The 24,266-nt window shown below is 41.6% G+C and overlaps 1 protein-coding gene across 1 annotated transcript in view; it reads right to left on the bottom strand.

Annotated features, from left to right (window-relative positions):
* The window catches only part of LOC310927087 (partitioning defective 3 homolog), a gene marked incomplete at both ends in the record, with an annotated part of 292,124 nt that overhangs the window by 170,702 nt on the left and 97,156 nt on the right, over positions 1-24,266 (bottom strand). The window contains 3 exons of the mRNA XM_083889330.1: positions 2,788-2,931; positions 3,561-3,748; positions 7,697-7,880. Of these exons, the coding sequence (XP_083745456.1) occupies positions 2,788-2,931; positions 3,561-3,748; positions 7,697-7,880 (516 nt within the window). The remainder of the gene's footprint in view (positions 1-2,787; positions 2,932-3,560; positions 3,749-7,696; positions 7,881-24,266) is intronic.

The raw sequence follows: 24,266 nt of genomic DNA, 5'->3' as shown, positions 1-24,266 counted from the left end.
GCGTTTTCACGTACAACACGTATTCACTTTAAAGTCATGTTGTGTTCATAAGGGTTTAACATATGGTTTAACGTCCACGTATGCATTTTTATTATGACACCAGATGGAAACTGCTTCATCAGCAAAATTAGTATGAGTGTGAGTGTTATCGTGCAACTCTTGTTTTCACTGCCCGGGTGGCTGTGTTTGTGTTTTTATTTGAAGTCAAGTGCCTTCGAGTACTTTATGAAGCTCCGTATGAGTAAAACACCTAATAATCATCATGATTAGTAGTAGTAGTACTATTATTACTATTCATGATATGAGATTAAGTCGCTAGTCTTAAATTTCAAGTCTGAAGTCAATCATGGTTTCCCAGATATTCCACATTTAAAGGCGCCATATGTGAGAATGTGGCCAAAAACGGTTACTACATTCAAATTCAAAATACTGAGGTCTTTCAGGTTTGTTTTTTTGGCGTAACTGGCAACCCGCGGTTGCTCGGCAGCTGAGACTCTACTGACTACAACGATTGGTAGACGGCATTAGGTGGCGCCACATGCCAAAACATGATTTCAAAACATAAACATGATTTCCAGTCTGCAAAATATTTTTTTTTTTACATTTATTCTAGTGTTAATCACTCTGTGTTTTCTGTGATTCAAAAACAAACTGTAGCATCAACAACTAGAAAAGCACTCGGAGAGCGCAGACCTCTGCCAAGGCAGCTCAGCCCCCCACAAAACAGCGTTAATATAACATAGTGATGGCGTCTACGGATCACGCCCAAAAATGAATCACTTGTTCCTGGTCCCATTGTGGACATTTCCTGAATTTCATACAAATCCGTCTTTTCAAGTTATCTTGCTAACAAACAAACACACAAACAGGTCAAAAATATAAAAAACTACGTCAGTGTTGCTGAGGCTTCGGCAGCTAACAGCATTTGGAAAAGCCATCATTTGCCGACTCTCGCCGGCACATTGCCGTCATATATAAAACATAAATCCTCTGAGGCTGGAAGTTTGTGTAGAACTCTGTGCTGCACTGTGCAGCCAAGAATAGAACAATTTGCAGACTTCCGCTCTTCCGGATACTATCGCCCTGGCCTACGCTCACACGAATTTTAAGGACAAATTTATCTTGCTAACAAACAAACAAACAAACAGGTCAACAATATAAATATTCCATAAGTCAAGTCACTCCTAAGTCTACGTCGAGTTGAGGCAACTGTCTTGTCCTCAAATTTGCACCTCAAGTCAAGTCACATGACTCGTGTCCCCTTTACCGCTGCATCATGGTCCATATTTGTACTAAAAGAGATACGAAAGGAAGCAACGAAGCTCTTTTCTTGTGTATTTAGACGACAACAATCTGGACTTTGACTTAATAATCCACTATTTGAGCCCATACCACCCTTTCAAAAACTTCCTAGAATGGTATCATTTTCAGAAAGATGGCACCCAGATGTTTATTCTTCTCTTCCTTTTCTCTTATTTTCTGTTATTCCACACCGGGAGGGCTCAGAGAGAACTCAGCAGCACCTCTCTCAGCCTGCATGTGTTCCGTCTTTATCTCCGAGATTTCATTACATTTAATCCCTTCTTGCAAAACAGAGACGTGCAGATGTCTTTCATATCACAGCAGCCACACTTTGTCATGTTTATTCAGAACAAGTGCAGTAACAAAACACCGAATCCGAGTAAAAAAATGTGAGGTGAGGATATGTTATATTTCATGATCTTATTCTAACAAAAACCTTGGCTTGCATGACTACAGCAGAGCACTTTGTCTCAGGTTAAACAGGACCATGTGTGCTTTATTTTGATAAGGTCATTCAATATATCAACATATCTTCCATAACATGTGTGTGTGTGACTGGGGATTTATTTTAGACATTCCTTCCTTTGTAACCTCTGTGCTGAGGAAGAGGGGAGTGATAGCACCGAGTCGGGCTCTGAACTGGATCTAGGTCACTCAGACTCAGGCTCCGACGCGGGGGCTTAAGGCTAATGGGCGGTGGTGGTGGTGTGACAATGAGACTGAGGCTGTAAATCCCTGGAAACCTGACGGTATCATGTGCTCGCTGCATGTCGGGACTATAAAGTACAAGAGATGGATGAAGTGAGCGTCAGGGGTTTTTTTTTGTAACGTCATCAAAGTGACAGAGAGGACGGCGGGGAGTTTACTGCTTCAAGTTCAAGGATGTGACTTCGTCAACTTTTATTTTCGGTTTCCACACGTAAAAAGTTTGGTTTTCGTAGCCTCATTTGTACCTTAGATTAGACGTATGATAGCGTATTTCTTCAGGTTAAGCTAGTTCCCCTGGTGTCCTAATGAAGCACCATAGCAGTTCAATCACTCTGCCAAAACAGCCCTGTTCAGAACGCTCGCTTTTGAGTGCCTGTCTCTTTAAATATGCAAATGAGACACAGGAAACTGCGTCGGCGTCACTGAGGCTAACGACAGCTAACAGCAGTTAGCGTTCGGAAAAGCCATCATTTGCAGACTAGCTGGCACATTGCCGTCATATATAAAATGTAAATACTCTGAGGCTGGAAGTTTGTGTAGAACTCTGTGCTGCACTGTGCAGCCAAGAATAGAACACTTTGCCGACTTCCGCTCGTCCGGATACTGTTGCCCTCGTCTGCACTCTCAAGTTTTTTAGGGACAAAGCGGAGCTCCACGAGACAACGATTCCAGGAATGTCCCATTGTGACGTAGCAATGAGTGCGGAAGTCAACAACGCGTGTTTTATCTTTATGTACCCGTTGTCTGCATAAACGTAAAAAAAGTACACGGTCTTACCTGTTCTTGTCTTTCCAGCCAGCGGTCCACCATGGGATGATTGGCACTGAGCGACGATCTGGCTGTCTCTCTCTGAAACTCTCTCTGATTGGCCCACGTCCCTGCATCCCGCGGCAGACTGCGATATGTGTCCATACTTTTACCCTGTACACACACGCACACACACACAAAGGTGTTCAGACACGTGTCACCTTTTTTGTCCCAGGGACTGATGGCAAACATATGAAGTAAGCCATGAATCAAGCAAATGATTAAATTTAGGGTGGGAATCCGGACACTTTCTGTAATTTAATTATAGATTGATGGAAAATATCAAGTTTTAATCCTCTAAATATATCGCTTAGACTCTTTTTGCCAACCAGAAATCAGACGCTTCTGAGTTTCAAATGTACAAGTAAATGTCCTTAATGACCTTAAATGTCTAGAGCAAATACTCTTCAAGATATTTAAGTATTTATGGCCATGTGACGTCATGTTTACGTACTCCAGCACTGGAGTCCAGGCACCGTTTACCAGCTGGCTGCGTTAGCTCCTTTAGCCTCGTTAGCGGTCTGTTTATTAAAGGAAAAGATCAGCGCTACAAATAACCTAGCGTACCCATGTACTGCGTATGTGTGCCTCTGTTTTTAAAGTTTAGCGATACTTTAGCGTGTCTTTTTCTGGTCAGTCGTCATGGAAGCGCGTCATGCGTTAGCGCTAACGCCGTTTACGTGCCCAGCGCTAGCATTTATTTAACTCAAAGCAAACAGAACACTAGAGTGACCTGGACTGACCTTCCTCTCGAGGCTGTTGGTACCAGTGGAGTGTCGCGCTTTCAAGAAGCCGGCGGTGGTGGACCAGCGGGTCGGGTTCTTCCTCGACGGCGGCTCTTCGGTTTGGATCCGCGTCTCGCCGCTGATGAACGGACCGTTGACGGTCAGCAGGGCCGGGTCACTGCTGCGCCGGACATGGAGGGGCATATCTGAGTGAGACACACAAGGACAGTACGGGTGTTATAGCACAGTGTTGTTAGACGTCGTTCAAAGGTGTTTTCTACGGTGGCCCTGAGGTGCAAAACACAAATGCAAGACGCAAATCACAAATCACAAAATACAAAAGCAGAAAACACAAAAACATTAGCTCAAAACGGAAACGCAACTCAGGCTACGTTTTTGATTTGTGTTCTCTGCTTTTGCGTTTGTGATTTGCGTTTTTGGTTTTTTGTTTTGCGATTTGTGTTTTGCACCTCAGGGCCACCGTAGTTTTCACTCCTTGCTACAGTATTCTGCAGCAGTGTTTGCCCTGGAAAACGCCACATTAGCGTAGCCGATAAGACGCCAGACAAAAGATTTAATATTGTGTTAAGGGATGATCGATGTGAATGCGCTCAAACAAATTTTGTTCCTCAAACAACGTGGCGCTAATAAAGGCAGTTAATCACAGAGATCCCATTATCGGCCCATAGTGAGGTAATCACATTTATCACTAGCGGGCTAATCAGGCAGCTCGGGTTTTTTTTCAACTTGACTGTCGGCGCACACAGAGTGTGTGGGAACGACAACATGAGGAAGGGCCTGTTGAGAAACAGCAGCGTTAGCGGATGCCTTCCATTAAAACTCTTCACTCTGTTTGAAAACTGCAGTACGTGGGACGTGGGCCAGGGTCCAAATCATGACTCCTAGCGAGGTCGTCGGTGTGCATTTGTACACAAGACGCACGGTGTTACGACATAAATCTCTCCGGCTCCAAAAACCCCTTATAGTCTTATAAACGTTGAAGAATCAAGATGTTCCCAAGTTCTCTTCCAGAACATCACAATAAGTGTGTGTGTGTGTGTGTGTGTGTTCATACAGGAAATACTGGAGTGTGTGTGTGTGTGTGTGTGTGTCTGAGTCAACAGTGACTTGGATGTGTGTGTGCGTCGTGGGAGTTAAGAGCATGTCAAGATTTGTTTTCGCAGAGATGTGTAACGTCAGTGTTTTGAGTGCATACACACCAAGGTCCGGGCCAACGGCTGCACTATTTGTTGAAAATGTAAAAGTGTGTTTGTGTGTTTGCGTCTCTCTCTGTGTGTGTGTGTGTGTGTGTGTGTGTGTGTACAGTACACTCATGTACTTGGCTGACTGTTGTTATTGGGTCGCCCAGAGCGTGGGACCAAAACCATTCCGTGTGAGCTGTGGGAGATGGAAGTTCACTCTCGATCCTGACAGGTCTCAACGCCACTTGCACAAAGCCCGCCGCCCCCCCCCCCCCTCCCAGGATGCATCAGGGCAAAAGGACCACGGTGTCCCAACCAAACAAACACCTCATGCTCTGATTTGACTTGCTCGAACCTATTAAAAATCTGTTTTACATGCAGGGCTGGACAACATTGAAGGATTTGATATAGATAAATATTCCAGAAAAATGTTCCTGGGTAAATGTTGAATCTAAAGAGATCTAAATCTAAAAAGGCGAACTCCAGTTCCAGTCTGGATTGGAATGAAGCTTCTCATCTCATCCAACATTAACCAGTGATTGATAGCTATTCTCATTAGGCCTGGACAAAAACAAGAATTCATCAAATTTCTCTCTCTCTCACACGACCGTGTCAAATGCTTCTCTTGAAACCCAAATTTCAAATCATCCGATGAGATTATTTTGTTCAGTGGTGTAGGGCTGTTACATTAAACATAACAGAAATAATATTTTTATGACATTTTATCAGAGGTGGGCACTACATTGACGCGCTTTAACGCACAGCGCCATTTCCGCGACGACTGACCGGAAAAAAACATGACGTGTGACGTCATGTTTGCGTGCCGGCGACACCGGAGTCCAGGCGACTGTTTAGCAGTTAGCTCAATTAGCTGTGTTAGCTCGCCTACAGTCGGACTGAAGCGATCTGTTTATTAAACTAAAAAGAGCAGCGCTATAAATAACCTGCGTACCTGTGTACTGCGTACGCGTGCCTCTGTTTTTAAAGTTTAGCACTACTTTAGAGAGTAATTTTAACAATCGGGAGTCGCGTAACCATGACGTCACGCGCGTCTTTTTCCGGTGAGGCGTCATGGAAACGCCGTTAACCACTGTTAACGCATTAACGTGCCCACCACTACATTTTATGGACCAAACTATAAATCAAGAAAATAATCGACCGATTAATCGATTACGAAAATAATCCTTAGTTATAGCTCTTATTTAGATCTATGATGAGTGTCCTCACTAAGAATGCTGTATAAAAAGAATGTATGTGTGTGTGTGTGTGTGTGTGTGTGTGTGTGTGTGTGTGTGTGTGTGTGTGTGTGTGTGTGTGTGTGTGTGTGTGTGTGTGTGTGTGTGTGTGTGTGTGTGTGTGCTTCAGCGTATGTTTTCGCGATCCAAACAGGGGGACACATCACCGACGAGGGTCACTTTCCAAAAACTGACGGTAATTGCGGGAGGAAAAGCAACTTGGCTGCTAAAACTGCAGAGGTGGACTGGCTCAGCGTCACATTTGATTTAGGAGGCAGCAAACACAACCAATTAGTCACTTTGGCCAGAGATCAAACGGCTATCTGTGCCTGGGAAGAAGAAGAAGAAGAAAAAAAAAAGAGCCTCCTGTCCAATTAAGAGAATTTATGGACATGGCTATGGTACCACTGGGCCAAGGTCAGGTAATTTGTTGGGGTTTGCTGTAAACGGCTGCAGTTGCCGACACATGACGCCAGTGAAGATGATAGATTTGTCATTTAAGAGCGACATAACAGGGATGCACTTAACTATTAATTCCGAGTGCATCTTTATTTAATGGTGTGTGTGTGATTCGAACAGTGTGTCTATGAATCACTGACACGGTCTCTGATCTCATGGTTTTGCCGCGTTGGGACTTCGAGTGGGGCCATTTCACGCTTAAACAAGAAGCCAACAAGGTGCAGTGGAACCACTGTAAACTACAAACTGCCGTAACCACAACAGCACGTCCTCAACGATTCAGCATCGGAGCACAAAGCACCAGCTAACGTCAATGCTAACGCTAACGTAAACATTTCATGTAGCTTACTAGGGCTGCATTATCCGATTACTTGATTAATCGAGGAATAGTAGGTGGAATACTTGATTACAAAAATATTCGATAGCTGCAGCCCTAGTAAGCTACATCAAAGGTGAAGTAAGTAGTTTATAGTGCCATCTAGAGGAGAGGCTGAAATTTACAACAAAGAACTGCTCATCTGCTCACCCCCTCCCTTCCCTTCCCTGAGCGATACGGTATCACCAGCCCGGTCAAATGTCGTCCTTGTCGTCTTTCTCCGTGTCAGCTGATGAGGTTTGTGAGGCGAGGGAGAGGGCGAGCTACCGCGGCCGTAGCAGACGAAGCAGACGAAGCGGAGAGAGTGGAGGCGGGACTTCCGCTACAAGTAAAGAGACGCTTGATTTGTTCTCTTGCGTTTGTCCTTACAGGCTCTGGTAGAAACATGGTGTCTCGCTGCTAACAGTGGCTATGCAACCGCGGCCCACGACCATGTTATTTTACATTACTTTTTGAAACACTACGAAAATGAAACAAAAACTATTATACAGCGACTAGACAATGCAGGAGCACATAATATGTATAGAAAAGTGGATTTGGGGTCATATAAACCCATAAATACTACACATTGTCCCTTTAAATCAGCTAGCATCAATGTTTACGTTAGCATGCGCCGGCAGCGTTAGCACATGGATGCTTTGGGCTCAGATGCTGAATCATTGAGGATATGCTGTTGAGGTCAGTTGTAGTTTGCAGTGGTTGCACCTTGTTAGCTTCTTGTTGGCCAACTGAAATACGAATTTGTGGGGTGTGCGTCTGCTAAAGCGGTCCGAGCGGAACAACGATCCCTGCGCTGCAGGCCACGCAAGATAGGAATTAAACGAATACTCGAGGCAGAGTTTTTGCGTAATCAAGTTACTCGAGTTACAAGTTGGGACATACTGGTTCGCAAGGCAGAGGGCGTCACTTCGATCTCACTGGCGGCCTGGTACGGCTGGAAGGCCGACGCTCCGCTGCCGGCGCTGAGGTCCACGGCAAACAGGTCGGGGCTCTGGGTCCCTGTGGAGCTCGCACTGGTGCCGTCGCCTCCATGATGGGGCTCCTGTTCGTCGTACACGGCAATCAACTGGAGGGGAAGACAAAGAGAGAGCACAAAGAGGTTTAGATGAGGGAAATGGGTATGTTTTACGAAACAACAGCACTAATAATAATGTGGCTCTATAATTTTCTTAAATATCAACGTAACAGGTTCAGTTTATAGTGATAATTAAGGTGTGGATGGTGTGAAATTCAGTAACACAGCAGCCCTAGAGTCAACCTAGAAAATTAATTGGGCCATAAAGATGGATCGATGGATGTTAAAAATAATAAATAAATAAATACACAACTGTTCAAAAGTGTGGGGTCACTTAGAAATGTCATTATTTTTGAAGCAAAAGCACTTTTTTCAAAGAATATAATGAATCAGAAATACACTCTATACATTGTTTATGTGGTAAACTGGTTTTTAATGGAATATGTACATAGGTGTAAAGAGGCCCATTTCCAGTGTACATTGTGTTTGCTAATCGCGTTAGAAGGCTATTGGATGATTAGAAAACCCTTGTGCAATGATGTTAGTGCAGCTGAAAACCGTTTTGCTGGTTCTTTGAAGAAAGGAAAGTTTTATTATTTTGAATAAAAATCATTATTTCTAATCTTGACTATATTTTCTATTCATTTTGCAACTCTTTTGAGTCTAAATAAAGACAGCGCAGGGATGGAAATAACCCCAAAAATGGTGATAAACTCTCCATAAAATGTATTTAATCCATAACAAAAATAAATAAGCTTATTAGTGATCATGGTCATCGGGGGACACGGCACATAAAATGTCCACAAAGCTTCAATAAAAGCTCCAACACTTCATATACAGCAAGTAGTGGACACCAAATGAGAAAGTGAGCCTACTCATTTGATTTATAACATCAGTAATCATTTAAATATTTTACCCCCGAGGAGTTCATGGTCTCGAGAACTAGTTTCTCTGATACAGCGTGTGTGAATGCTCTACCAAATTAGCTTATTTCTGCAACAACAACAACACAACACCGGCCAAACTACTAAACTAAACCCAGAACATCAACGCTAAGTGGCCGAGGCTGGTGGTCCAGCATGGTCCAACCGTTTGTGCCACAACAACATAATCAGTGACATCAAATTCCGAGGTAACTGCCCCCGACGCGACGGAAGAGAGGAAAGAATATGGAGGAGATTTAGAGCCTCCATTTTTACGTTATGACCCTGAGGTGCTCATTACGTCCAATCATGTCCTCATGGAGTGCTTCCTCGTTCCAAACCTTTAGGTTGAAAGCTCCTCTCTCCTCAGAGATGCGATTAATTCTAGCCTCTCCCGACTCCTTTTTATTAGATTAAAGATGAGTTTTGTGCTGCCCCTCTGTGTGAGCGCGTGTGTTCAGCTGCTTTCGCTAAGCCGGGGGAGAAAATGAAGAATCCATCCAACGCACAGTAATAGAAAAAGGATGAGGCCTAACTCTTCCATATGGTGTGATCTAATGTCAGGGCTCAGCTGTGTGTAAATGTCCCCGTGACAACATCTCATCTGCATCAAGAACCAAGCGGGATGATTTCCATAGACGCTGAGAGGAGAAGGCCGAGCGACCGATACATATAAACATTGTTTTTCTATCACCGTAACGACAACATCAACACAAAAGGATGCTTCATGTTTACACGTCTCTCGTCAGCATCTTCTTCTTTTTCATTTAAGAAAAAAAAAAAAAAAGGGCCGTGCACTCTCACTTCATCAACGAATGCAACATGAGACGCATTTAGAGACGACGCCTACACACAATCCATTAACACACACACACACACACACACCCACACACACACACACACACAGAGAGAAAGACAACATTCACATCCAACTGCCCGTTTTCCAGCACATTAAACCTTCATTTCAGCAACATTTAGTCTGAGAGATGCAGAGTTTTATAGCGTGCTGGACAGGCTCCCTGGTGAGAGGAACACACACACACACACACACACACACATTCTTGTACTAGCTGCATACTGAGGACCGGGTAAAAGTGCTGACAAAGTGAGGACCAGCATTTCCACATTATAAATCAACACAATTACAAATATCTACTTCACGAATGGCATCTATAAAGAATCCTGGGTGCAGTACCATAAAATGTCTGCAGGTGGAGCCCTTGAGAAAAAAAAGTGTGTGAAACACCAGGGCTGGAAAAACGGACCAAATTGAGGACCACTCTTAAAAACCAGAGTATAGCATGTTTACAACCTAAGAAGTGATTTCAATAAAAACAGGCCAAAATGTCCTCACTTTGTGAAAATGACCTCACGTTGTTGGTTAAAAACCCTCACTGGTCCTCAGTATGCAGCAAGAACAAGAACACACACACACAGACCTCAAACTAATCCCCCCCCCCCATTAAAAACCCTCACTGGTCCTCAGTATGACGCAAGTACAAGAACACACACACATATTCATGTACTTGCTGCATACTGAGAACAGTGTGAAAGTGCTGACAAAGTGAGGACCAGCATTTCCACTTTATAAATCAACACAATTACAAATATCTACTTCATGAATGACATCTATAAAGAATCCGGGGTGCAGTACCATAAAATGTCTACAGGCGGAGCCCCAGAGAAAAAAAGTGTGTGAAACACCAGAGCTTGAAAACCCTGAAATTGTTGTACCAAATTGAGGACTACTTCTTAAAAACAAAGTATAGCATTTCACTCACTTTGTTGGTTAAAAACCCTCACTGGTCCTCAGTATGACGCAAGTACAAGAACACACACACACACACACACACACATTCTTGTACTTGCTGCATACTGAGGACCGGGTAAAAGTGCTGACAAAGTGAGGACCAGCATTTCCACTTTATGAATCAACACAATTACAAATATCTACTTCATGAAAGTCATCTATAAAGAATCCTGGGTGCAGTACCATAAAATGTCTGCAGGCGGAGGCCCAGAGAAAAAAAGTGTGTGAAACACCAGGGCTGGAAAACCCTGACATTTTTGTACCAAATTGAGGACCACTTCTTAAAAACAAAGTATAGCATGTTTACAACATACAAAGTGATTCCAAGCCTCACTTTGTAAAAAATTACCCACTTTGTTGGTGAAAAACCCTCACCGGTTCTCAGTATGCCGCAAGTACAAGAACACACACACACACACACACACACACACACACACACACACACACACACACACACACACACACACACACACACACACACACACACACACACACACACACACACACACACACACACACACACAGTCTTGTACTTGCTGCATACTGAGAACAGTGTGAAAAAGCTGACAAAGTGAGGACCAGCATTTCCACTTTATAAATCAACACAATTACAAATATCTACTTTATGAATGACATCTATAAAAAATCCTGGGTGCAGTACCATAAAATGTCTGCAGGCGGAGCCCTTGAGCAAAAAAGTGTGTGAAACACCAGGGCTGGAAAAACGGACCAAATTGAGGACCACTCTTAAAAACCAGAGTATAGCATGTTTACAACCTAATAAGTGATTTCAATTAAAACAGGCCAAAATGTCCTCACTTTGTGAAAATGACCTCACGTTGTTGGTTAAAAACCCTCACTGGTCCTCAGTATGCAGCAAGAACAAGAACACACACACAGACCTCAAACTAATTCCCCCCCCCCCATTACAGCCCCCTTTCCATAAATGTGCCCACAAATTAGCACCAACTGCAGCCTGGATCTAATGTGTACACACAGCAAATGACAATAACAGAGGTTCAAGGGGCAAAAATGTATGTGTGTGTGTGTGTGTGCGTGAAACGAGTGAATAAATAAGAAAATAGAGAGAACTGAAGTAAAACAACAGAAAAGCTGAGATCAGATGTGTGCGTTTTACTGGTACAAGTCCACATTAAACTTCCTGTGTGTGACTGTCACATTCCGACCTTCCTCCTCATTAAAGACAACTTCAAGCCAGAAGAGCTGAGTCAGCAAAGGCCCCCCCCTCTCCTTTCACATGGCCTGCTTCCCCGAGGACACAACCCCCCCCCCCCCCAAAAAAAAAGAAGAAGAAGAAGAAGAAGAAGAACCCCCTCAACTCCAAGTGGGTTTTACAGCCCGTGCGGTTGTTATTACAGTACGTTGTAATCAGTTCGGCTGCAGTGAGCACTGTAAATGTGTTTTCTCCGAGTTAATGAAAGGATGACGCAATCGCAGCTAATTGAAGCTCCGATAAAGGCGGTGAAACGGCTATCCTCAATGTACACAGTCCAATAAACGCCAATGACGCGAAAGAAGTTGTAGTTTGCGTTTAGTTTGTCTTTAGTATAAAAGTGTTTATTTTTTGTGTGTGTGGCGACTAAAGCCCAATTTATACTTATAAGTGCTCTGCGTCTACGAAGAGCCTCTGCATCGTCTCTGACTGCACGAAATATTTTTTGAAGTGTCCGTCACTCCGTCAAGGGACAACGGAGACAGCAAGAGCTACGATTGGTCCTCAGGACAGGCCGAGCTAACGCTGCTCTGTGCCGGCTCACAGTGAGCACCGAGCGTCCACAGAGGCGGAGCTGATCCCCGCCGATAACGCCGCTGCCAAACTATAAATACGTCATATCTTAACACACACAGCACATGTTTAGACTCTAAATGGCAAATTTCTCGCCTCAAATTATCTTAAAACTGCGTTCCGTCACACAGAAAAGTGAGAAAGGCAACTGTTTCAACAACAGTCTTTCTCTCTCTTTCTCTCTCGGACACCATTGCTCACTGTAGCCTGAAGCAGAACAACCTTGCGCAGCGACCCCTACTGATCGGGCGGGAAATTGCAGCGCGTGTCCGTCACCACGACGCAGAAGTATAAAGGCTCGAGGCGTCTCCGTGGTGACGCAGTCGGATAACGCATTACGCAGTCGGAGAAGTATAATGTGGCCTTGAGTGACAGACGCTCCCACTGGACGCCATGTTGTTACATGTCGGATGTTTTTTCGCCGTGAGTGAATTGCTGTCTGCGCGCCAACGAAACAGCCTCGAGTCAAAACTAAACTGCGGAGGTTTGTTGACAAGCGCGGCCCTGACCCTGACACACACACAGACACACACACAAATAAAACACAGAGAGAATAAGGTGACATCCATTCAGCAGTGTTTGTCTTCCACCAGGAAAACAGACGTCGGCACCAAAAACGAGGTGTTGATTGAGCTGAAACTGAGTCGACGACAGCTTTTTAGGATCCGCGTGTCACATTCAGGGAGGGTTCGTTGGCAGAACCCAAAGACGTCCTCAAAACTCCAGCCAGAAAAAACAAAGACACCTAAAACTAAAAACTAAACACACCTAACAATAATTGAAAGGTAAATGACAATGGAGAGTGTGAGTCAGTGCAGTGTTCAGCTCATAAAACATCATCATCATCATCATAACTGTGGCGAGAACAATACGCTGGCAGCCGGACCAGAGAGAGAGCGGTCTCTCTAAAGGGAATGAATCCATGTTACTGTAGGTGTGTGTGTGTGTGTGTGTGTGTGTGTGTGTGTGTGTGTGTGTGTGTGTGTGTGTGTGTTATCTGAAGTCAGACGCCGTCTTATTTCATCACCAAAGCCCTGAGCTTAAACGCCACACGGTCGTCCACACGGACGACAACTCGCCTTATTCGTGCCTCCGAGACACAAATCTTTTGATTTTTTCGTCCGTTTAGCGAGGCGTTTGTGATTTATTCTCCTCGCCGAGCCGTAAAACAATTTCGCGCAGAATTATAACGCGTCGATGTACAGTGCGGAGCGCCTCGCATCAGAGTTGTGTTCAGTTTGTGTTCCTTTGTGTGCGATCTATTTGAAACTACAGTGCGTACATCAACGGACAAACCCAAGAGTGATTATTTGAATATATGGTGGATGTGAGACACATGGACTGATTTACAGTTCTTCTTCTTCTTCTACTTGGATTTAATTGGATTATTTCTTTGACACGCTGATAAAACCCAGTCCTCTTTACAGTATAAGTCCACTAGTACTGAGAGTATGAAAAAAAAAACTAATGTTAAATTGCTGCTTTTCATCGTTAACTTATTGTTACACATTTCCCATTAGACTTTTGTAATTGCATTTTCCGTGTCGCGGCTCTTATTATGAATCACGGAGGTTTCTTTGTCAGAGGCCTCGGGCTGAACTGAGAACGACTGTGCCACATAAATTAAATCCACTTGATTTAAGTTAGAGATGTGCAGTATCTGTTCAACAGTGATTGCTTTTATTCCCCATACAAACCTCAGTCTGCTCTGATGTTACCGTGTTTCTGATATTCAGTTATTAATCCATGACTAAATCAATCAACTATATCTTTATATTCATTGCGTCTGTTGACACGTATTTATGCGATGTATAGCACTTTGGTCAACTTTAAAAACTTTGGTTTTTAAAAGTGCTACAGTAAAGAATTAATGTTGGATTGTTTTTTTTATCATTAAAGGTGCATTATGTAATAAATCTAAAGCAACTGGCCATAAAATCCTCCTAATATGTCACAGAGACTCAGGAATAATGTTCATATAACAAACTGAACTCACCAACAACAACAGTACAGACAAAATATTTGCATTAAAATAAAATAATTTGCAGACTGCAAATCATGTTTATGTTTTGAAATCTACCAATCATTGCAGTCAGTAGAGACTCAGATGCCGAGCAACCACGGGTTGCCAGTTACGTCAGAAAAAAAACGAAACCTAAAAGACCTCTGTATTTTAAATTTGAATGTAGTAACCGTTTTTGGCCACATTCTTACATATGGCACCTTTAAAGATGAAAGAAGCTTCAAACCGATTAAGCGATCATCAAAATAGTTGACGATTAATTTAGTAATTGATTAATAATGATTGTTTCAGCTCTACAAAAGTATAATTCATTCTAAGGTCACTTCATTGACATTATGCTAAAATGTTATCAGAATTGTTAAATCAAAAATGTTGAAAACTACAAACCTAGAACAGGTACACAAATACATGACGCACCATCACTGACTGGAATTGAACTTTGCCAACTAACTAAAGTGACACTTTTGGAAAAGCCACATCCTGCAGAACTGTCAGCAAAAGGAGTGAAGTTACCACTTCACTTTCTGCCTACACAGCTGCCTAATCCAAAACATGTTGTCCCGACTCTCCTCCTCTTAGGTCAGCACTGAGCTGCAGAGGAGAGCATTTTCTCCAGGATCTGTTCGTTGGGTCCTTTCCCCCCCCAAAAAAACCCCCCACAGCATGAGTCGGCTGCAGCCGAGAAACCGCAGAGTGCAGACAGACGGTGACCAGACACTGTTTACGGGACACAGTTTGTTGTTTCAAAACATCGAGCATGAGATGGACAAAAAAAAAAAAAACACTAAATTTTGCACTTTCTACATATGAAATGTTGAGATTTCTGCCTCAAGCTAAGAGATTTGGGGTCATTAGGCAACGCAGGAAGTTGGTCGTACACGTGGGGGGAGTTTGAAAGAAACGGCGGTTAATCAAGTCCAGAGAGAACGTGTCCAGGTTGATTTGTTCGCCGAGAGGTGACGCGGAATACGTGGCAGATGGTGAACATAACAAGGATGGACAGCACGCCAGGAAAACACATCATTTATCATAAACTGAGTCGTTTTTTTACAGATGAACGCAGTGGTTTTGAAATTGAAATGTCACATGGACCGCCTTCATTCGCAGCAGCGTCGACATTAAAGACGCATTTGAGAGGATCGTGCGATTCCAACTGTGTCGCAACAAGTGAACGGAGAGGTTGTTTTATCGTTTCAACGTGACGGAGATTAAGAAACCGAACCCTGACCTCGACCCCCACAGAGCGTATTTGTTCAAATGTCCTTCGTACTAAAATTTTAATGGTACAAATTCACGTTAAATCGATTGGAGTGTGACAAAGTGGTGCAACTGCTCCAGTGATGTTTACTCATTTGTCCAAGACTTAAAGTGCATTTTTGTTATTAGAAGAGTGTTAAAGTAGAGGAGGAAAAATTTAATTGAACGCACTGGTAACGGTGCTAGTATTGATTCAAATGTCAACAGTCGCCGAACCTTTGCCACTCTCAGATATGAACTTCTGGAAATGTCCAGAAAAGGCAATGATACTCGTACATTCGGGTGAGGGGGTGGAGCAGGAGGCCCGAGAGTTGGACTTGGAGTTAATCTTGAATAAAAGTCCATGTGAACATTTGTGCCAAATTTCAGTCAGAAGGCTTTGTAAAGTCAGACTTTCCTTAACCTTTGACCTCCAAAGTGTAACCGCTTCATCCTTAAAGGGGACATATTCTGCAAAATCGACTTTTTAATCCGTATAGTTGGGACTCTATGAGTCGGCAAAGTGTGCAAAAAGACGACTCGGTCATGTTTTTGTGGTCCTCCTCAGTCTAAGTACAGGAGATAAAACACGCCACGTTGACTTCCGCACTCATTGCTACGTCACAATGACACATTCCTGGAATTGTTGTTTTACGCGGAGCTCCGCTTTATCCCTAAAATACGTGAGAGTGCAGGCGAGGGCGATAGTGTCCGGAAGAGCGGAAGTCGGCGAAGTGTTCTATTCTTGTCTGCACAGAGCAGCACAGAGTTCTACACAAACTTCCAGCCTCAGTGGATTTACGTGCCCAGTGGATACATGTTATATATGATGGCTATATATAATGATGGTTTTTCCAAATGCTAACTGCTGTTAGCTGCCGGGGCCTCAGTTGGATGCTAGTTAGCTTAGGAAGATAGATGCTCGTTAGCTACCTAGTTAGTTAACTAGCTTAGATAGATGCTCGTTAGCTTAGGTAGATAGATGCTCATTAGCTACCTAGCTTAGACAGAAATATGTTAGTTACCTAGCTTAGATAGATAGATAGATAGATAGATAGATAGATAGATAGATAGATAGATAGATAGATAGATAGATAGATAGATAGATAGATAGATAGATAGATAGATAGATAGATAGATAGATAGATAGATGCTCATTAGCTACCTAGCTAAGTTAGATAGATGGTAGTTTCTTGCTTAGATGCTAGATGTAGGAGATTAACGCATGTTTTCAGGGATTCTTAATTCTTCTTTAACTGATCTACATGCAGTTCTTCATTGAACTTCATTTCCTTAGTTTCCTGTGTCTCATTTGCGTATTTAAAGAGACAGGCACTCAAAAGGGAGCGTTCTGAACAGGGCTGCTGTGGTGCTTCATCCTTAAGGTATTTAGACCAAAGCACGTCACAGACATGTTCATTAGGACACCAGGGAACTAGGTTAGCTTGTAGAAATGGACTATAATATGTTCTCGACTGAACAAAAGCGAGGTAGAACGACAACAGAGTGAAAAGTTCAAGATGTCCGACATGTTAAACAGTTTCTCTGAGTTTTATCACAACCATTTCATGAGCCTTTATGGAAAAGAGCAACTCTGAGAAGCCGAAAGGAGGCGGCGGTTTGGACGAGTGACAGATGTGTCTAAGATTAGCCGAGGCCGGTGGACGAGCAGCGCAACCTCAAACTCCCAGAGAGACCGTTAGGGGAGCGAGCTCAGGCAGAACACGCACTGACCTTGACCTCAACCAGTTTAGACAAAGACACACACTCACAGCAGAGTGGGACACAGGGATAGATACACCAAATATAGACCAACGAGACCCGACACTGCCCTTGAGTGAGTTCTCTATCGAACCAGCCAAACACTTTACCTTCAGCCAGAACACACACACAACAGGTCCGCCCGCCAAAGCACACACAGGCTAAAGATTTCATTTTAAAATCGAGTTGCGGACGATCCATAGCAGCGTCGGGGCAATTTAAGTCGGCATAATGACCCGCTATCCATTTCACTTTAATCCGTGCAACAGAAAACATATGGGAGAGAAAGCACGGGGTCGTTTGAGTCGGAGCCAAACTGACAAAACGAAAGCGGCAATCAGAAGGAGCGATGCAGTCATTGTGGGATGGAGGCACTGCAGGTGATTCATTCTCCATAATGAGACGAGTGCTGAGCCGCGACTCTTATTCCCTGAAAGATGTTGCTCTCGTTTAAAGCGAGCAGAAACTCAAACTTTTACCGGTGGAATTCGACTTAACTTCAGCTCCGTGTTAAAAAAACCAAAGAGAGAAAGTTAGACAGTTTGCAGCTGTTATTTTAAAAAAACAAAAAAACATCAGTGAACCTGTTTTTTATTCAAATTTACTTTGACTGCAGTTAATACAAATAATCACAAAAAATTAAACTATAAAATACTGTATATCAAGTTAAGGAAATGGCTTATTCTAGTTCCTGCGAGAAGATTTGAAACAACAACTTGTGCAGTTTACAAGAAATTTTTTAAAAGTTACCTGAAACTTTGTGTTTGCAAAGCATGACTATGACAAAATATTCTATTATAACAAATAACTATTTAGAGCATGTGTCAAACTCAAGGCCCGGGGGCCAAATGTGGCCCGCCACGTCATTTTATGTGGCCCACGAGTGACTATTTGGTCTTAAAAATCAGTGTTAAAATAGGTCCATGCTGCTATAAAGCGTGCGTTGACCATAAAATACGTTTCCCACAATGCATGGTGATTGCGTTACCCGCAAAGTGACGACATCCTGCCACTAGATCACAGTGTATCATTGTATATGCACCAGGTTACATCTATAATGCATGATATTTGTAACTTAAGTAAGTAATAAATACAGAAAGTTATTTAGCAATATGTTACAGCGTAGTTACCTTTACATTACATTATATTTGGTTACATTTGGTTACATTTATTCTGTATGACAGTAACATCTGGCTCTTTGATGGTAACCATTACGCTGATGTTTCTCTGATCTTTCAGCTTCTTAAATGTGAATGTTTTCTAGTTTCTTTGCTCCATATAAGAAATAAATATTAAAAACTGAATATTTTGGTTTGTGGACAAAACAGATTTATCGATTATGGAAATAATGGTTAGTTGCAGACCGTAATGCAGATGATGTCATTTCAACTACGACTCTTTCTCCTTACTGATCGGACTACCCTGATTAACCTGAAATTCCCCGTGTGCACAAGAAGCCACAACAATCAGACACCATTACTCCCACAGGCTATTTCAGCCTCACACGACAGTCATTGAGCTCCAGGCTTGACATTGTAGATATTACTGATTCAAAGCGACATCAATTTCCTCAGAAAATATGCATGGTCGCCAAAGAGCGATACTATTCCTGTAACTGCAAATAAAAGAAAAACCCATTTCCATTCATTCAGAACAAGATTGACAATATTCTGCTCTACGTTAAGTTAAGTCTATCAACGTTCAGCTCATGTGAATCATCCATCAGATCACACAGGTCACATTTCCTGATTAATGATCCGAGGCACAAAAAGCTAAGGCTGCTTAAATGTTTGTTGTGTTCAAAAAAAAGGAAACTACGCCACCGGCACTAATTCTGGATTAATCAATGACAGATTACCGCCGTGGCTCCCACTGGGGGTTCTGTTTCACACCCAGGTTGAAATCAAACCTGAAATTTCCATTTTCCCCGTTTTCACTCCACCTTTTATTGTCGAATGTGAACAGCCTTGTTCCTCGGGTTAGTCCTGTGTGCTAATTCACTGTGTCAGCTCAACTTAACCATTCAGAATATTGGATTTTTATATAAAAATATATACATACATACATATATATATATATATACATATATATATACACATACGCATATATATATATACACATACATATATACACATACATATGTATATACACATACATATACATATATACGTATATACATATACATATATACGTATATACATACACATATATACGTATATACATACATATATACGTATATACATACACATATACGTATATACATACACATATACGTATATACATACACATATATACGTATATACATACACATATATACATACATACACATAAACATACATACATACATATACACACATACATAAATATATACACATATATATACACATATATATATATATATACACACACATATATATACACACACACATATATACACATATATATATATACACATACACATATATACACATATATATATATACACACATATATATACATACATATATACACATATATACACATACATATATATACACATACATATATATGTATATACATACATATATATACATATACATTAACACACATATATACATACATACATAAACATATATACACATATATATACATACCTACATAGATATATATACATACATACATACATAGATACATGTACATATATACATATAAACATACATACACACACACACACACACACGCATATATACACACATATATACAGTATACACACACAAACACAGCTGAAGAGTGCTGACAGTCGCACAGTGTGAAAAGTGTGTTTAATCCAAGCTGCAGAAAGCTGATAGATGTGGGTACAGCACAGAAAAGACGGCAACAAATTCACTGGAGACCCCCACGTGCACACAAACACGAATACACACCGACGCACCACACTGAGAGAAACCATTTCCTGTGGCTAAACACCTGATATTGCACTGTGAACCTATTTGTGAAAGCCTCTGTATAGAGCAGATTGTCCTCTTGCCTTCAGTGCGGGTAAAACAAGGTGCGACCGTGGCCGATGATACAGGTTATTTCCTGTTGACACGGCCCAAAGTTAAAATAAATGCACTGAAGTAACCGTGCTGCTGTTTCAACAAGAACATCCATTAAAATCAGCTTTGAAAGAAAAAAAACTTGCACTTCACTTTCTGCTTCTAAAATACTTCACTCTGTTACATTAGTTACTGTAGGCCTACTGTAACTCCAGTCACAACACAAACACACAAACTAGTGGCGGGGGAAACAGTTTGTTTTCAGTGTGACTGAATCATTAGAGTCAGTTCATCAAAGAGGGTTGTGATTCGCTCGCAGTCGCCGACTTTCGGCTAAACACACCAGACTCCTCTGTTAAATATTGAGACTTAAGATGTTATAGTTTGTCGTTACTTACCTAGCTTAGACAGATATATACTAGTTAGCTTAGATAGATGTCCGTTAGCTACCTAGTTAGTTAGTCAACTAGCTTAGATAGTTAGATGCTAGTTAGCTAAGGTAGATAGATGCTCGTTAGCTACCTAGTTAGTTAGTTAACTAGCTTAGATAGTTAGATGCTAGTTAGCTTAGGTAGATAGATGCTCGTTAGCCACCTAGTTAGTTAGTTAGTTGACTAGCTTAGATAGTTAGATGCTAGTTAGCTTGGATAGATGTTCGTTAGCTACCTAGTTAGTTAGTCAACTAGCTTAGATAGTTGGATGCTAGTTAGCTTAGGTAGATAGATCCTTGTTAGCTACCTAGCAGTCAGTTAACTAGCTTAGATCATTAGATGTTAGTTAGCTTAGGTAGATAGATGCTTTTTAGCTACCTAGTTAGTTAGTTAGTTGACTAGCTTAGATAGTTAGATGCTAGTTAGCTTAGATAGATGTTCGTTAGCTACCTAGTTAGTTAGTCAACTAGCTTAGATAGTTGGATGCTAGTAAGCTTAGGTAGATAGATGCTCGTTAGCTACCTAGTTAGTTAGTTAACTACCTTAGATAGTTAGATGCTAGTTAGTTTAGGTAGATAGATGCTCGTTAGCTACCTAGTTAGTTAGTTAGTTGACTAGCTTAGATAGTTAGATGCTAGTTAGCTTAGGTAGATAGATGCTTATAACCTACCTAGCTTAAATAGAAAGATGTTAGATAGATAGATAGATAGATAGATAGATAGATAGATAGATAGATAGATAGATAGATAGATAGATAGATAGATAGATAGATAGATAGATAGATAGTTAGATAGATAGATAGATAGATAGATAGATAGATAGATAGATAGATAGATAGATAGATAGATAGATAGATAGATACTCGTTAGTTACCTAGCTTAGATGGATAGATGTTAGTTATTTTAGACAGTTGCTTGCTTAGATGCTAGATGTTGGAGATTAACGCATGTTTTCAGGGATTCTTAATTCTTCTTTAACTGATCTACATGCAGTTATTCATTGTTTCGCTTTGACAGTTTCATATATCAATGATTGGCAGTGGTTTCACACCAAATAAGAGGCTTATTTTGACATTTTGGTCTTTTCAAAAGCTGTTCAGTACTCCGGAAAGTGTGTTGCCTATGATCTTATTTCAGCACAGTTTTCAACATCTCCATCTACACAACACCCAAGTCCTTACAACTAGACTTATTTTACGAAATATCTGCCGGAACAACAGACGTGTGGCTTCACACTGAAGAGTCCAGGCATTTAGTGTAAGTACAGAGGTGTTGAAGAATAATATTAAAACGTACAGTAGCAGCTGCTCCACAGCAGACACTTCACAAGCTTCCTGTGTGATGATCACACATCACATGCATATTACATAGAGAACGTGTGACGCGAGCCTCGTGCCGATTGGATACGACGGTGACCTCACGTCATGTCATTCATTATCCTGGCTGCAAATATTTGAATGAATACTTGGGTGAAGGAAGCAGACGACGCAGCTTTGAATTCTTGACAATTGTTTTGTTTGGTGTGAGGGGGCAACTTCAGCTCTTTCTCTGCGATCATTTCATAACCGGGTCTATGAGCTTGTGTTTCCTGTAAACTAGAATACCATGTCTTAACGTCTTGTGAAATCTGTGTGATTTGATAAAGCACTGATGCAACTTTATATATATATATATATATATATTTATATTGACTATATTCCAAGTAAAATAAAGACATTGTTTTCAGAGAGACAAGGGGGGGGGACATCATTTAAAAAATGCAAGTGTGCCAGGACAACTTTAAAAAGTATGTGTTTTTTAATCTCAGGGGGTTAAATTATGGAACAGTCAGAGTAGAGCAAAAACATAAATCAGATTAAAAGAATATAGAAAATAGATATTTTTTAACAAATATAAGGATGAAAAACAGCAGTTTAACCCAGGACAGTTTAAGAACATTGTATAAAATACTGTAGATATGTAAATATTTGGTATATTAGGGATAAAGTAGTGTATACATTGAGTGGTGTGTAATAGGAATGGGGATAATAGTTAAATATAAGGGTATACTTCTGCCTATGTGTTTGAAATAAAACGACCTCTCTATATTATTACTGTACTACTACTACTATATATATATTGTGTATTGCTGATCACGTCCACAGTTAAATTCAAGGAGATTAAGTCCAAAAGCCGGCTCTGTGTGTGTTCATGTGTGTGTGTGTGGCAGCGTGGTGTTAGCCATCTTCGCTAATGAGCACCATACATCACATGCGATCAGCGCTAATCACACTTAGGGCTATATTTAGCCATTTAGCTTCAATTACTTGTTTTCCATGGGACTAATCAACACTTAGCAGGCAACAGTGCTTCTGTAAAACGTGACCTCGTGGGTGTGAGTGCGGCAAAAAAAAAAAAAAAACGTGTACGTAGGTATAGGTTTAATTAAGTGGGACAACCTGCACAGGAACATAAGGACTTAATAGCTTTTTAGGGGGGGAAGAGCCGCAGCTCTGGCCTTGAACTCTCTAAGCTGCCGAGTGGAGATAAGTCGCCTCGGCTCAGACCTGCTGCTCAAAAAACTCAACACTTTATTTCCCACGGAGACAAAATAATTACACAATTTGATTACTTTCTCTTGCTGTATATGTGACGGAGGGAGGTGGTTATAAACTGTGCTGTGCAACTTTTAAATACAAGCAAATTCAAAGGAACATTCAAACTAGTGCTGTGCAAAAGGGTTAACGCGCGTTAGCGCACGACAACGTTTCCACGTCGACTGAGCTGAAAAACACGCGCACAGCGTCATGTTTACGTGCCGCGACGCCGGAGTCCAGGCACCGTTTACCAGTTAGCTGCATTAGCTCCTTTTTAGCGCCGTTAGCGCCGCTTACAGTGGAACCGGAGCAGTCTGTTTATTAAAGGAAAGCAGCAGCGCCAACAAATAACCAGCGTACCTGTATACTGCGTTACTTTAAAGCATTGGTTCTCAAAGTGCGGCCCGGGGGCCAATGGCGGCCCGCAGAAACATTTCTGGCGGCCCGCAATGAATTACAGTTGATAGTTTTAATCCAGGAGCTACTAGGCTTGTCAAATGTTTATTGGACATTACTGGATACAGACCAATAAGTGTAAACAAAAATACTGGGTATTTACCTGGTTTCTATATGGTGAATTTTAGTGTATTATTGGGTTATAAGCTGGTAATAAGCAGGTAGCTACAGCCTCCAATTACTAGCTATTTACCCAGTAAATATATGGTAACAGAAATGTGTTACTTGGTATTAACCTGTAATTAGAAGGTAAGAAGAATGGCCAAAATACTGGGTAATTACCCAGTAAATTATAAAGCGTTATTATATTAATGCTTAAATTACATTATATTAACGCTTATATTACTTAACGCTAAACTGTAGAACTGCAATCTCGTCATTAAAATTATTACAAATGG

This window comes from Microchirus variegatus, assembly GCF_963457635.1.
Source record: "Microchirus variegatus genome assembly, chromosome: 5".
NCBI lineage: Eukaryota > Metazoa > Chordata > Actinopteri > Pleuronectiformes > Soleidae > Microchirus > Microchirus variegatus.
Note: the sequence above shows the minus strand (reverse complement) of the source record. Positions and strands in the feature narration are given on the sequence as shown.